The sequence below is a fragment of the Macrotis lagotis genome, chromosome 1, assembly GCF_037893015.1.
Source record: "Macrotis lagotis isolate mMagLag1 chromosome 1, bilby.v1.9.chrom.fasta, whole genome shotgun sequence".
In the NCBI taxonomy this organism is placed as follows: Eukaryota; Metazoa; Chordata; class Mammalia; order Peramelemorphia; family Peramelidae; genus Macrotis; species Macrotis lagotis.
Window position 1 is genome coordinate 587,847,971 of NC_133658.1, and position 13,909 is coordinate 587,861,879.

A 13,909-nucleotide genomic window follows, 5' to 3' on the forward strand; every position below is an offset into this window, starting at 1 on the left:
TAAAAATGTGCATGCCCTTTGATCCAGCAATACCACCACTGGGTCTATTCCCTGAAGAGATCATGAAAAAGGGTAAAAACATCACTTGTGGGGCAGCTAGGTGGCACAGTGGCTAGAACACCGGCCCTGGAGTCAGGAGTATCTGAGTTCAAATATGGCCTCAGACACTTAATAATTACCTAGCTGTGTGGCCTTGGGCAAGCCACTTAACCCCATTTGCCTTGTAAAATCCTAAAAAATAAAAAAAAGAACAAAATGTAGAACTTTACTATCAGTGAAATGTTTCTGAATATCACTGCTTTCTATAAGAAAATCTATAGATAAGAATCAGTTAGAATTTCTGTAGAGCTTTTAAAAGATGAATGATCAAAATGATCAACAAAAATAAGTACATAAGTTCTAAGCAGGGAAAAATAATTGGTTAAACGTTTAATGTTTATTATAGTTATATGATAAAGAGTATGTATGGAGTTAATGGTGAAGCTGGAATCTGTCAGCATGATATGATAAATAATACTAGCTTCTTTATCAGAAGACTAGGGTTCAAGTCACACTTCTAATACATACTGACTTGTCTGACTGAATAAATCATGTAGCCTTCCACTGCTCTAAGAAATTCTGTTAAGATATTTTATTTGAAGAAGAATCAAGATGCACTAGAAGTTTTCTATACTAAGCAATTATAGGTTGAGTCTGTGAAAACACAATATAGAATGTGTACATACGTGTGAGTACACACACACACATACACACACACACACTATTTGATTCCATCAATTTTGTGAAATCCTGATGAGTAGTCAATTAGAACTGAAAATGAAGAAATCATTGGCAACTTTGGAGAAACTAGTTTTAGTTGCATTATGAGGTTACATAGAGGAGAAATTTAGGTAAGTCTTTTAGTTCATTAGAAGTCTCTGGACCTCAGTTTCTTTATCTGTAAAAGAATAGGGTTAGACTAGATGATCCAGTAGGAGGACTTTAAACGTGTGCCTTCCAGCTTTAGATCTATGATCCTATGCTATCTATCTGCTGTTAGTCAGAAAAGTACAAATTATAAAGACACAAAACATACAGTTTTCTTTTAAGTTTTATACATCATATATTACACCAGAAACTTAGCATAGCTAGGTGGATGAGTGGTTAGATGTGAGTTCAAATGAGGTCTTAATGAGCAAACCATCATTTTGTGGTGGCTGACTCAAGCTGAGGATGGCTATTCTCCTGTACTTATCCCCCTCAGGTAACCTTCTTGACAATTAAAACTATGAAGTGGCAGCATAAATACAAGTAGACATAAAGTAGTATAAGAAATGACCCCTGGCTTCAAAAAACTTAAAATTAATTGGAAAGACAGAGCATGGATACCTGAAAAGTCCAGAGTTAAACATATAAAAATGAAATAGAGATTTATCAATAACTTTCTATAGTAACCTAATAAGTTCAGAAACTGGAAGAAAAAAGAACTGCATTAATTATACCATTTCTTTTATCACAGCTCCTAAAAGTATTTTCATGTTGTTTTGTTTTGGTGGATAGATAGGGTGTTTAGACAGATTTTATCTTGTTTAAATTACTTGAATGAGGAGGGAAAGAGAAGAGGAATAAAGAATTGAAAGCCACTGATATTTGATAGTATAAATTATTCTCCTAGTTTTGTTTACTTCATTTTGCAGCTCTTACAAGTCTTTCCAAGAAACCGTTATTTTCATTATTCCTTATAGTACAAAATTATTCGATTGCATTCGCATATCATAATTTGGGATTTTTTTCAACTAATGCACACCCATACCCTCAGTTTCCAATTCTTTGCCATGATAAAAAAATATTTGGAAACAATGTTTTTGATATAATAATTCCTTTCCCTGTTTCTCTGATCTCTTTAGGGTTTAAAAGATTTTGGGGACAGTTTCAAACCACAAAGGTTAGACTAGTTTACAGCTCTACTAATACTTCATTAGTGTGTACTAGTTTTCCCACAGTTACTCTACCACTTAACATTTTCCTTTTGGTCATTTTCACCAACCATTGATGGGTTGTCTGAAATATCTTAAGTTATTTTAATTTACATTTCTTTAGTTATTAGTGATTTGAAAATTTTTTTTTTCCTTATACCTACCGATAGTTTGGATTTATTCCTCTGAAAAGTGTTTATTCATTTCCTTGGACTATTATGATTTTGGGAGTGGTAATTTTTTTCCCTCTGTGTGAGTGTATATTTGACTAAGTTCCCTATATAGCTTAGCAATGAGACCTTTATCAGAGAAACTGGTTGCAAAGATTATTTTCCTCATTTCTTGCTTTTCTCTAAGCTCAGCTCTATACTGCCCTTTTTAAATTAATGTAATCAAAATTATCCATTTTACCTCCTTTGAACCTTTATCGGTTATTTGGTAATGAATTCTTCCCATATCCATAGATCTGACATGGGGGGAGAGCCAAGATGGTGAAGAGAAACCAAGAACTTTCTTAAGCTTTCTTGGGTTTCCTTCAGAAACCTTAATCAAGCCTCTAAATGGATTCTGGAGAGATAGAACCCACAAAATAACAGAGTGGAACATCTTCCAGGAAGGTCTGTCTCAGTGGAGCATTAAGTGTTTTCAGGGCAGAGAATAGAAAACCAGCACTTGGGGGTGGGGTGAGGTGGGGACCAACCTGAGGTTCTCAGCTATACTCTTCAGCAGAGACCCCTTGAAGACTGGGCTCAAGCAGGTCAATGGCAAAGCAAGCCAAATGAGAGAATTCCAATGCAGGTACCTTCAGCTGGTGTGACTGGATTGGACAACCAAGTTCAGATGGCAAGCCCCTAGCATAACTGATCTGGAACCCTAATCCAGTGATTAAGCTACTGGTATTTTGGTGTGAACAGCACAGAGAGCAAGCTCCAGGTGATCCCACCATCCCCTACATGGATGGCTCAGTAAGCAAAGCCTCTGGAATTTTGAACACAGAGGGCCAAGGGAGCAGGCAGCTAGATTTAGCAATACAGACTTTCAGGGAGCAAGTTGCTGACATTCCCAACATGGTTGGCCTAATGAGCAGTAGTGGCCATGAACAAAATGAGTAAGGAAGGTCAGAGAAAAGCAGGAATTATAGAAAATGACCATGGAGATAAGGATGGGCAAAATACAATCTCAAAAGAGGATGGCAGAGAAAGCACTACATGTGAAGCTGCAGAAGAGAATATGAATTGGTCTCCAGCCCCAAAAGACTTCTTGCAAGAGCTCAAAAAGGGTTTTGAAAACCAAGTAGAGGGGCAGCTAGATGGTGCAAGGGATAGAACACTGGCCATGGAGTCAGGAGTACCTGAATTCAAATTCAGCTTCAGACACTTAATAATTGCCTAGCTGTGTGACCTTGGGCTAGTCACTTAACTCCCTTGCCTTAAATAAAATTAAAAAAATCAATTAGAAAAACTGGGAAAAGAATTGTATGAGAGATGCAACATCCTGCAAAAGAAGACACACAAAAAATGACAGAAAAAAACAAATCCTGTAAAAACACAACTGAGCAAGTGAAAAATAAAATGGATGAAATGACAAAGGAGTTGCAAAAGCTGATTAAAAAAATAATTTCTTTAAGAATAGACTGGGACAAATGGAGGCTATTGACTCCATGAGACATTATGAATCCATTAAGCAAAATCAAAAAAATGGAAAAAATAGATGAAAATGTAAAATACCTCAATGGAAAAACTCACTTGGATCCAGGGTAGATAATTTAAGAATTATTGAACCACTTGAAAGCCATGATTAAAAAAAGAGCCTGGACAACAACAATCTTTCAAGAAATCATTGAAGAAAACTGTCCTGGTATCCTAGAACTAGAGGGGGAAAATAGTCATGGAAAAAATCCACTGAACAACTACTGAAAGGGATCCCAAGGCAGCCAGAAAGAAGCAATTCAAATTACCAAGGAGCATAGTCAGGATTACACAGGACCTGGCAGTATCAAAATCAAAATGATAGCCTGGAGGGCAAAGGAGTTTGGATTATAATTAAGAATCAAAATCCAGAAAAGTTGAGAATATTCTTTCAAGGAAAAGATGAAAATTTAATAAAACAGGTGTTATTCAAACTTTCCTGATGAAAAAACCAGAGCTGAACAGAAAATAGGTTTCTAAACAGGAGACTCAAGACATACATAAAAAGGTAAATAGGGGAAAGAAAAAGAATGTTATTCAATTAGATTAAACTGATTATATCCCTACATGGGAGGAATATTGTCATAACTTTTGAGAATTGTAATTCTATTAGAGGAAGTATACTTAGGCTGAAAGCATAGACATAAGTTGATTTTGATGGAATGATTTAAAAAAAGACATTAAAAGGATTTGCAATGAGATGGGAGGAAGGGGGAGGCATGATGGGGTAAATTATATCACTTGAGGGGAAAACTGGGGGGAGGAAGAATTGGTTAAATCTTACCTTCATCGTTTTTGGCTCAAAGAGGGAATAACATATACACTGAACTGGGTTTAGAATTTAGAAGTTTAACTTACACTTCAGGCATTAGGAGGGGAAAGGAAGGAGGGTCTGATAAAAAGGAGGGAAGAAAGTGGAAAGAAAAAGGAGGAGGGCTTACAGAAGGGTGTCCTATTGAGGGAGGTGAGATTCAGAAGCAAAACATTACTGAGGAGGGATAGGGTGAAAGAAGAAAGAAAAGTACAAATGGAAGTAGATATAATGGAAGGGAATAAAGAGATGGTTATTACAACCATAGATCTGATATACAATTTCTTCTATGCCCCACTAATGTGCTTATAATATCTCTCTTTTTATCTACTTCACAAACCCTTTTGCAACTTTTCGTGGTATAGGATGTGAGATATTGGTCTGAAATGTCTGCTAGACAACCTTATATACCGAGCCCTCTTCCTTCTCACCCCCCCTCCAATGATTCCATTGATATTCTTCATCTTTTTTGTTCCTCTAGGTGAACCTTATTGTTAATTTTTCTAGCTCTATAGTTTAATTTGCATGGCACTGAATGTTAATGAATTTAAGTAATTTTTTAACATTTTAAATATATTGGCCTGATATCCATGCACAATTAATGTTTCTTCATTTGTTTAGATCTGTCTTTATTTGTGTGAAGATTGCTTTGTAATTGTGTCCATATACTTCCAGAGTGTGTCTTGGTAGGCAGAATCTCAAATATTTTGCCTCATCCACAGTGATGCATTCAAGTGAAATTTTTCCATTCTGTTTCTTTCTGGATTTTGCTGGCAACATACAAAAATAAAGATGATTTGTATGGGCTTATTTTTATGTCCTGCAACTCTGCTTTATTAAAATTTTGAAAAATTTTCTCCCTGCTTTACTCAGATTAATATTATTATAAAAAAGTTCCATTCATTAATATACTTAAGAGGATATATATATATATATGTAAAATTAATTATATTGAAGTATTATATTACTTGGGACAGGGTAGTCCAAAATATGGCCTGCAGGCCACAGTGTGATTTTATGCAACCTGCACGTGGGTTATAATTTTCACAAGTGAAAAAATAAAATAATGATGTGCATGGAATGCGTATTAGATTTTTTAATTCCATCACTAATAAATAATATTGTTCATGTTAATTTTCTTTGGTGTTTTTCAACAGTATTATGTAGAGAACATATTGCAGGGAATTTTTACTCGATCTGTGGAATGCATTCTGTCTGTATAATACAGACTAGTCACTATGTACCTACCTTTATACTGTGGTATTGTTGCTTTGTTGTTTTTAGTATTTGCTTTCACACCTATGCTGATCATATTAATGACATGTGTTCCCCCACTTTCTCAGTTAAAAGTACCATGACTTTTTGTTGTGCTTGCTAAACCTAAGGTGAGACTATAAATTCTATGATATTGTATTGTACTGTATTTTTAATGCTACCCTAATATAACCTAAGGTTGGACAGCCCTGATCTAGGGAATTTATATTTTAAAAAATATTCTTCCATTTCATTTAGACAGTCAGTTTTATTGGCAAACATATAGTTAAGTAAAAAGCTACTAATAATTGCTTTTATTTCTTCTTAATTAGCTAAAAATTTAATCTTTTCATTTTTAATGGTGATAATTTGGTTTGTGACTTTCTTATTTTAAATAAAATTAGCTACTGACTTGTTTCATTTACTGATTAAAAAAATTCTCAATTCAATATATTACTTTTAATTTTAAAAACTTTCAGTTTTGCTATTTCTCCTTTGATTTTTCAAGATTTCTCTTTTGCTATTTTTAACGGTAGTTTTCCAGTTTAGATGAATGTTCAATTTGATTATCAGCTCTTTTTTTCCTCAGAGATTATACATTTTCTGATACATTTGACTGCAATCCATAAATTTAACAAAACTGAATGATTTTTCTCATTATCATTAATGAGATTTGCTCTTTGATCCACTCATTTATCACGCTTAAGCTATTTAGTTTTCAATTTTTAACTTGTCTTCAAAGGCCATTTTTTGAATGTTAATTTTATTACATTGTAGTTGCAAAAAGATACATTCATTATCTGCATTTCCTCATTTATTTGTGAGGTTTTCATGCCTTAATGGTCAATTTTTATGAAGGTTCCATTTTAAGTTGAGAAATAGTTATACTCCTTTCTATTCTCATCCAATATTCTTCAAAGATCTTTCATAGCTAATTTTTCTAAAATTCTATTTAGGTTTATTTTTTTGGCTTGATTTAACTTGATTTTAAAGGAATTAAATTGAGGTCTCTAGTGATGGGAGATAAACTTTCTATTTCTTTCTGTGATTTATTTAACTTTCCCTTTAAAATCTAGAGGTTATGCCATTTGGCACATATATGTTCAGTACTGCTATAAATCATTATTTATTTTTATCAGTAAAATGTAGTTTCCCAAATTTATCTCTTTAATTGAGGTCTGTTATGATCGCCAGTCCTGTCTTTTTTTACTTCAGTTGAAGCATAATAGATTCTGCTTTAGTCCTTTATTTTAACCTTATATTTGGATTTCAAGTTTCTTCTAAAGAATATGTTGGATTTGAGTTTCTAATCCATTTTGTTCTCCTCTTCTGATTGATGGATGAAAGTTCATCTCAATCACATTTAGTTATGACTGTTAATTACACATTTCCTTTAATCTTATTTTCATTATATTTCCCTGATATCCTCTTTAAAGAAACTGTTTTGCTTCTAATGGCCCTCTTAATACATCCTCTCTTATGTCTTCCTCTCATTAATTCCTTTCCCACCTACTTCTTAAGATTTCTACATAGTAAAAGTTCTTCCTTACCCCCTACACTTGTGTGAAATTATTTTCCTTTCTTTCCTCCCTCTTCCAGTAAATTTTTCTTTTCACCTTCACATTTGTGACTAATTCTTGATAATGATACAAGAATGGTTTGCCATTTCTTTCGCCAGTTCATTTTACAGATAAGGAAACTTAGGCAAAGTTATGTGACTTACCCAGGGTTATAGTACTAAGTTTCTAAGGCCATATTTGACTTCCTGACTTCTGGCTTGAGACTCTATTTACTGAGTCATTTCCTTTTCTTTTTTTAAATCTGATCAATTTTAACTTTTAAAAAGTTATTTTCTTCTTTAGTAAAATTTTGTACCACTTTTACCAAGCTGTTTTAACTTTTTTTTTATTAGGTTTTTTCCAAGGCAAATGGGGTGAAGTGGCTTGCCCAAGGCCACACAGCTAGGTAATTATTAAGTGTCTGAGACCGGATTTGAACCCAGGTACTCCTGACTCCAGGGCCGGTGCTTTATCCACTGCGCCACCTAGCCACCCTTTGTTTTAACTTTTAAAAAATAACTTTCTTATAGAGTGCTCATTTCTCTTCTCATTTTTTTTTCTTCTAAGTGCTTGTACTTGTTTTTTTATGAAAAAAATTGATTCTTTTTTATGGCCTTTAATTATTCTATAAGTTCTTGTGCTTATGTTTAATCTACATTTTTCTCGTAGGGTTTACTTATGGATATTTTCAGATTATTCTCTTCTCTTTGGTTTGCAATTTGAGCTTCCAGGTCAATACAGTAGCTCTCTAAGGGAGGGTGTTTTATTATTTTTTTTCTTTGTTTATTCTTTCAGGCTGTGACTTGACTTTAGACTGAGCCTTGGAAACTTCCTGGGGAAGAGGAAAGATGTCTGGCACAAGCTTCTGTCCTTTTATGTCCTTTTACTGTTCTTGAAACTCAGTCTGTGTGCTCCTAACTTTTCAGTACTCTAAAAGTGTTGTGATCTGAGGTGATGTCTGTTCACTGCCCACCTGATCTATAACCCAGGTTGGAGACTATTGGTTTGTGTGTAGCTGACCATAGCAAATTGCTCAGAGCTATACACTTACATTTCTGAAATTTATTTGTGAGCCAGATATGAAATTCTGAAGAAAATTCAGAGTCCTGGGGGGGGGGGGGGGGGAGGAGAGAGGGAGAGGTCAGTAAATAACGGGACCAGAATATTCATGGGATAAAATTGGATAGAATCCAACATAAGAGTTTGACTGAGATTAGAGGTAGAGAGAGAAAATGGAAATGAAAGGGAGGACCAAGAAGTTGGGAGAGTATGTGTAAAAGTGTACAGTATGTGTAAAAGTGTAGCAGAAAGGCTAACCATGGTTGCAGTGTTATCAGGAGGCAGAGAGCATCAGTGAGAGTTGGAAAATGAATGAAATAAGAAAGTCAACAGTTCAAGATGAAAGTAATTACTAGTATTATTTTTCTCAAACTACCCTGTATTTAGCTTCTTGGGTTTATTTTTATTTACTAACTTTATTATTATATATTTTTATGTATATTTGTTATCCTTTGATTATAATATAAGCTCTTGAGAGTACACCTATTTTTTATTCTTTGTACTTTTATCCCTGGTATTTAATAAAGGCAGCACAGTAAATGTTTAATAAATATATGTTGACTGATGAAGTCATACAGAACTTAATTATTCAATTCCTATTTTTATTAGAAACTCTTATGTAATTTTTGTATAACATTTGTTGTTGTTATTCAGTCATTTTTAGTTATGCCTGACTCTTCATGATGCCATTTGGGATTTTCCTGGCAGAGGTACCAGAATCTTTTCCCTTTCCCTTCTCCAATTCATTTTACAGATGAAGAAACTAAGGCAAAGATTTGAACTCAGGAAATGAATCTTCTTGAATCCAGGCTAAGCATTCTATCCATTATGCCTCCTAGCTGTAATCTACTCAATGAAATTATCTCTTTCTCTAGCTCATTTTTAACAAGTGGTACAGTGTATAGAGTTCTGTGAGTAATCAAGAAGACCTGAGTTCAAATCCAGTTTTAGACACTTGATAGCTGTGTAACCCTGGGCAAGTCACTTAATGTTGTTTGCCTAAGTTTTCACATCTGTAAAAATGGGGTGAAAATGAATATGACAAATCACTTCACTATCTCTGTCAAGAAAACCCCACATGTGGTGATGAAGAGTTGGACTGACCAACCACCAAAAAAAATATTCATGAAATAGTTATCATATTAGCTACTGGTGTTTCTTTACTTACCTGGGATATTAAATTTCTAAGATGTTTTTTAAAAATTTATTCATTGTTGACTGTCCATGAAATTTCTTTGAAAGTTAAACAGCTTAGTTTACCAAAGTGAAACATTGGGCACCTGCCCAGATTCTAACCTGTTCTGGCATAGCTCCATGCTCAATTCCAGTCCTCAGTAATCTGTAGCAGTTACCAAACAGATCCCATTTTGTAAGGTCATGAGCACTGAAAAGAAAAAAGATATGGGGGGGGAAAGATATTAACTTTATTCTTGGAGAAAAAGAATAAATGAAAAAAACTAGGTTATGTTGCAGTGATTGAATGAATATGGCAATTTGATCTGCAAAGATGAAAAAACTTTTTGGAAAAGGAAATACTTAATATTCAAGTTAAAATGAACAAAATATTAAAAAAAGACTTTTTTGAAATTTACTTAAAAAAAGAAAAATACTCAAGATCATTGCACATTTAAAACTACTAAAAAAGGTAGGAACCATTTGTTTTTTTTTAAATAGATAAGGTCACTTGGTTGGGTGATGCTGAACAGTTGATATGTAAAAAATTTTTTTTCATTCTTTTAAGAAAAATAGAATATGTGAAATAAGTTGTTAAAAATTAAAACAATTCTCTATTCAATAAATAAAAATTAGGAGAGACCATAATATCTATTTAAAAAAGATCAGGTATGCTCAACTGAAATAATTCCTAAATCCATGTTTAGAAGAGGTCAGTTTAAACTTGAAAAAACTTAAAAGGAGCTTTGAAATGAGGAGGGATCCAGATAAAATTAGGAAAGAGGTACAAAAGCATATACAGCCAAATATATATATATATAGATAGATAGATATCTATATATATATCTATATATATATAAATGTTAATATCAAATCTTGGGTTCAAAGGGAAATGAATCAAGTAGCAGAATAAGAAGGGGAAAGAACATCTTTCCAGGATTTCAAGATGTCAATTTTGCTAGGAAATGAGCCATAGAAACAAAGTTGAATAGAATACAGTGACAAAAGGAGTTTCCTGCCAATCTACTCAAAAGGAAAGGAGACTTGCATTATAAATTATAAGCCCAGAGGCTTTTAAAACCCAAAGGACCAAAGATAAAAGAGAGTATAAAACTTAAAGCCCCACGAGAAGAAAAAGATTAAACAGTAATTAAGAGCAGTTGAAGATTAGTGAGGAAAGTACATGGTGCTTCAAGAATTATTTTTTATAACATTGTTCAAATTAAGTATTACTTCATTGTATGTAGCAACTGAGGATTACTAATGTTTTACTTTGATTAAATGAGTTTTATTTTTATAGAAATATAAGGGACTGTTACACTTGGTCCACTATGCTAACCGAAAACCTTTCTGTATGGATCATGAAGCTATACTCTACAGTATAATTACCACAGAATATGTTAGGGTATTACTACTATAGACTTGATAGCAGTCTACAAATAACCTCATATAACCAGTCTTACAAACACAAATGTAAAAATAACAGCAAATAGGAGATATTTTTCAATTCTACAACATACTATGTTAGAATGAAAGAAAAGAGGGAAAGTCAGGTGAACTGAAGCAGAGATGGAGAAAGTGAGAGATAAAAAAAGAGATATAGAGACACACATACACAAAATGAAAAGTTGAACACTAAGAGAAGATACACTGAGAGGAAAAAAATGCTGGGGAGAGTGAGATAGGAAGGTTTATTAGGTTTAATGTGGCTGTACTAATAGCTCTTCAGTTCACTTTGACTATTTGCATCATGATAAATGATCACTTATCTCCAATTATGTCTATATGCTGTCTAATAATTTGGTTTTAGTTGAACTCCACAGTTATTTATGCAATGCTTCCCTTGCCTCTTTTAAATATTAACTTTTATTAAAAAAATAAAAATTTTAGAAATTTACATTTGTATCCCTCAAGAAATCAAAGATAAACAAGGATCATAGTTTAGGAGATCTTTTGTGGTGGAAAAGAATTAGGAACTAAGGGGATGCCTTATGAAAGAGTGGAACAAATCATAGTATATGAATATAATGGAATAATACTGTGTCATAAAGAAATGCTAAATGAACTGGTTTCATAGATAACTAGGAAGACTTGAATGAATTGTTGCCAAGTGGAGTAGAAATAGGAGAATAATTTATATAACAACAATGCAAAAAATGAACAATTTTTCAAAGACTTAAGAACTCAGTACAAAGACTAATAATGATAAGTGATAGAGATTAATGCAGAATGAAACATCTTTTTAAAATTGGCCAATGTGGGAACTTATTTTGTTTGACTACACAAAAGAGTTTTTCTTTTTCTTTCTTTTTCTCCCCTGATGAGGGTAGAGGGGGAAAGTTTGATACAAGAGAAAATAAAAGTTTAATTGAAGTTTACTTTAAAAAGTTGGAGAAAAAGTATCCTCTTGAACCTAAAGGTGCTAGACATTTTATCAGTTGACTGAAAGGCCTTTCTATACTAGAAGCTTCCACTTTGACTTCTGTTAGTTGCTTCAGAATAGTTTTTCCTGATTGTATAGCACTTGAAACTGACATTTTATAAAATTTCTTTCTTATTGAAGCCTGTTTTCCCAATCCAAACCTAGCTTTTAAGTATTGTTGTCTTTCAGAGTTACCAACACATTATGGGAAACAAAATCTCTATCACTGAATTATTCCCTCTAAACCTGCCCTCCCCAATAACAAACAAAAATCCAAGTAAAAACAAGAAAAGTATAAGAATCAAAAAATTTCATGAAATGGATTTTAAAGAGCACTGGAAGGAACTGAGGACTGAAGATGTTAAATATTTTATCATAATATAGTAAAGAACTGAAAGAAACCTTAGAGGTTATGTATTTGGACTACCTCATTTAAAAGATAAGGAAAGTGATTTTCTAAAAGGTTAACATAGTCTTCAAGGTCACACTGTGGCAAGTCAAAAGCCCAGGATTCCAGACCATATTTTCTTTTCCATACCCAGGGCTGTTTCTATATATGAAATGGTTTAAAATTTTACTAAGTTTTATTGCTTGTTTTTAAATATTGCCAAAACATTATCATTTCCATTTACCACTCACATTAAAAATAAACCCACATTTATTTTTAAAAATTAAGTTTGGTGGGCAGCTAGATGGCACAACAGATAGAGAACTGGTCCTGTAGTCAGGAGGACCTGAGTTCAAATCTGAACACAGACACTTAATTACCTAGCTGGGTGCTAGGTGCTAGCAAGTCACTCAATCCCAAATGCCTTGCAAAAAAAAAGTTTTATGTTTAAAAAATATCGAAAATTGACTTAAAACTTTTGTTAATAAAATATCTGAAAGCTGAAAGTTATCTTATAGAATTCATTGGATTTTAGAACTAGACGTGACCATTTAAATTATCTAGCTTAATCTCCTCAGTTTTATACTTAATTTAACTGAAGTCCAGAAAGTTAGTTATTTGTCCAGTGACTTTCCCTGAGATTTAAAATATAACTATAAATAAAAATTGTATTTTAATCCCTAGAATGTTATTGTACATGTAGTCTATTTAGATACTTTTTTTTAATCTAAATATTAAACATTATACAGACAAAACCTTTATCATATTGTTCAGGGGAAAATCTCAAATCATCTCTTCTCTTCTAACGTATCTTTCACTAAATAAAACCTCCAAAAGATGACATACTTGTGAAAAGAAGTTAATCTCTTTAGTGTTGATAGAACATTATAAATATCATCATCATCAGCTTCTTCTCCCTATAAATAAAAAAAAATTACAACAATCAGGATTTTTCTTTATATGAATAAGGTTACAATAAAGGGAAAAGTCTTACATAATAGAGTTGAAAAGATTCTGCTCCTTTTCTCTAGTTAAGCTGGGAATAAAATTAATAAGTGAACACCTACTGATATGCAGTATTTAATTTGGAACAATACATACAAATAACTGAAAAAGGAAACACTATTTTAAAGAAAATTTGCCATCTAAATTAAAAATATCCTACAACCTCAGCCTTCATGGCTGAGAGAAGAAAAAGAAAGCATTAGGTAGTTAAGATTTTATAAGGCTTTTTAAAATTAAAGATGCTAGCCCATTCCATATATATATATATATATATATATATATATATATATATATGAAAACAAAAAACTGTTGAATTAAGTATAATGTAGAAAATGCAGCTATATATGCTATTTTGATTTTTTATCAGTGGTGAAATATTTTCTAAAAATTTTATTTTATACATAGCAAATAACTGATAAGTATGAAATTGATCACATGTCTACTGACAGAAAAGAATGTTTCTCTCCAATAGAGGCAAAAAAGAAAAATCAGTCAAGAAAAACCTTTAATGAAAATAAAAATAAAGTCTGAAATATGTCAATTTTCAGTTATATCACTGTTACATGTGTAGTAAAATCTGGAAGGACAGCTTATT

The 13,909-nt window shown here is 32.7% G+C and overlaps 1 protein-coding gene across 2 annotated transcripts in view; it reads right to left on the bottom strand.

The window, feature by feature from the left end:
- Positions 1–13,909, bottom strand: part of STAG1 (STAG1 cohesin complex component) — a 351,800-nt gene that overhangs the window by 56,103 nt on the left and 281,788 nt on the right. For both annotated transcript variants that reach the window (XM_074214835.1, XM_074214834.1), the window contains 2 exons: positions 13,156–13,226; positions 9,623–9,710 (listed from right to left, as the gene is read on the bottom strand). In XM_074214835.1, the coding sequence (XP_074070936.1) occupies positions 9,623–9,710; positions 13,156–13,226 (159 nt within the window). The remainder of the gene's footprint in view (positions 1–9,622; positions 9,711–13,155; positions 13,227–13,909) is intronic.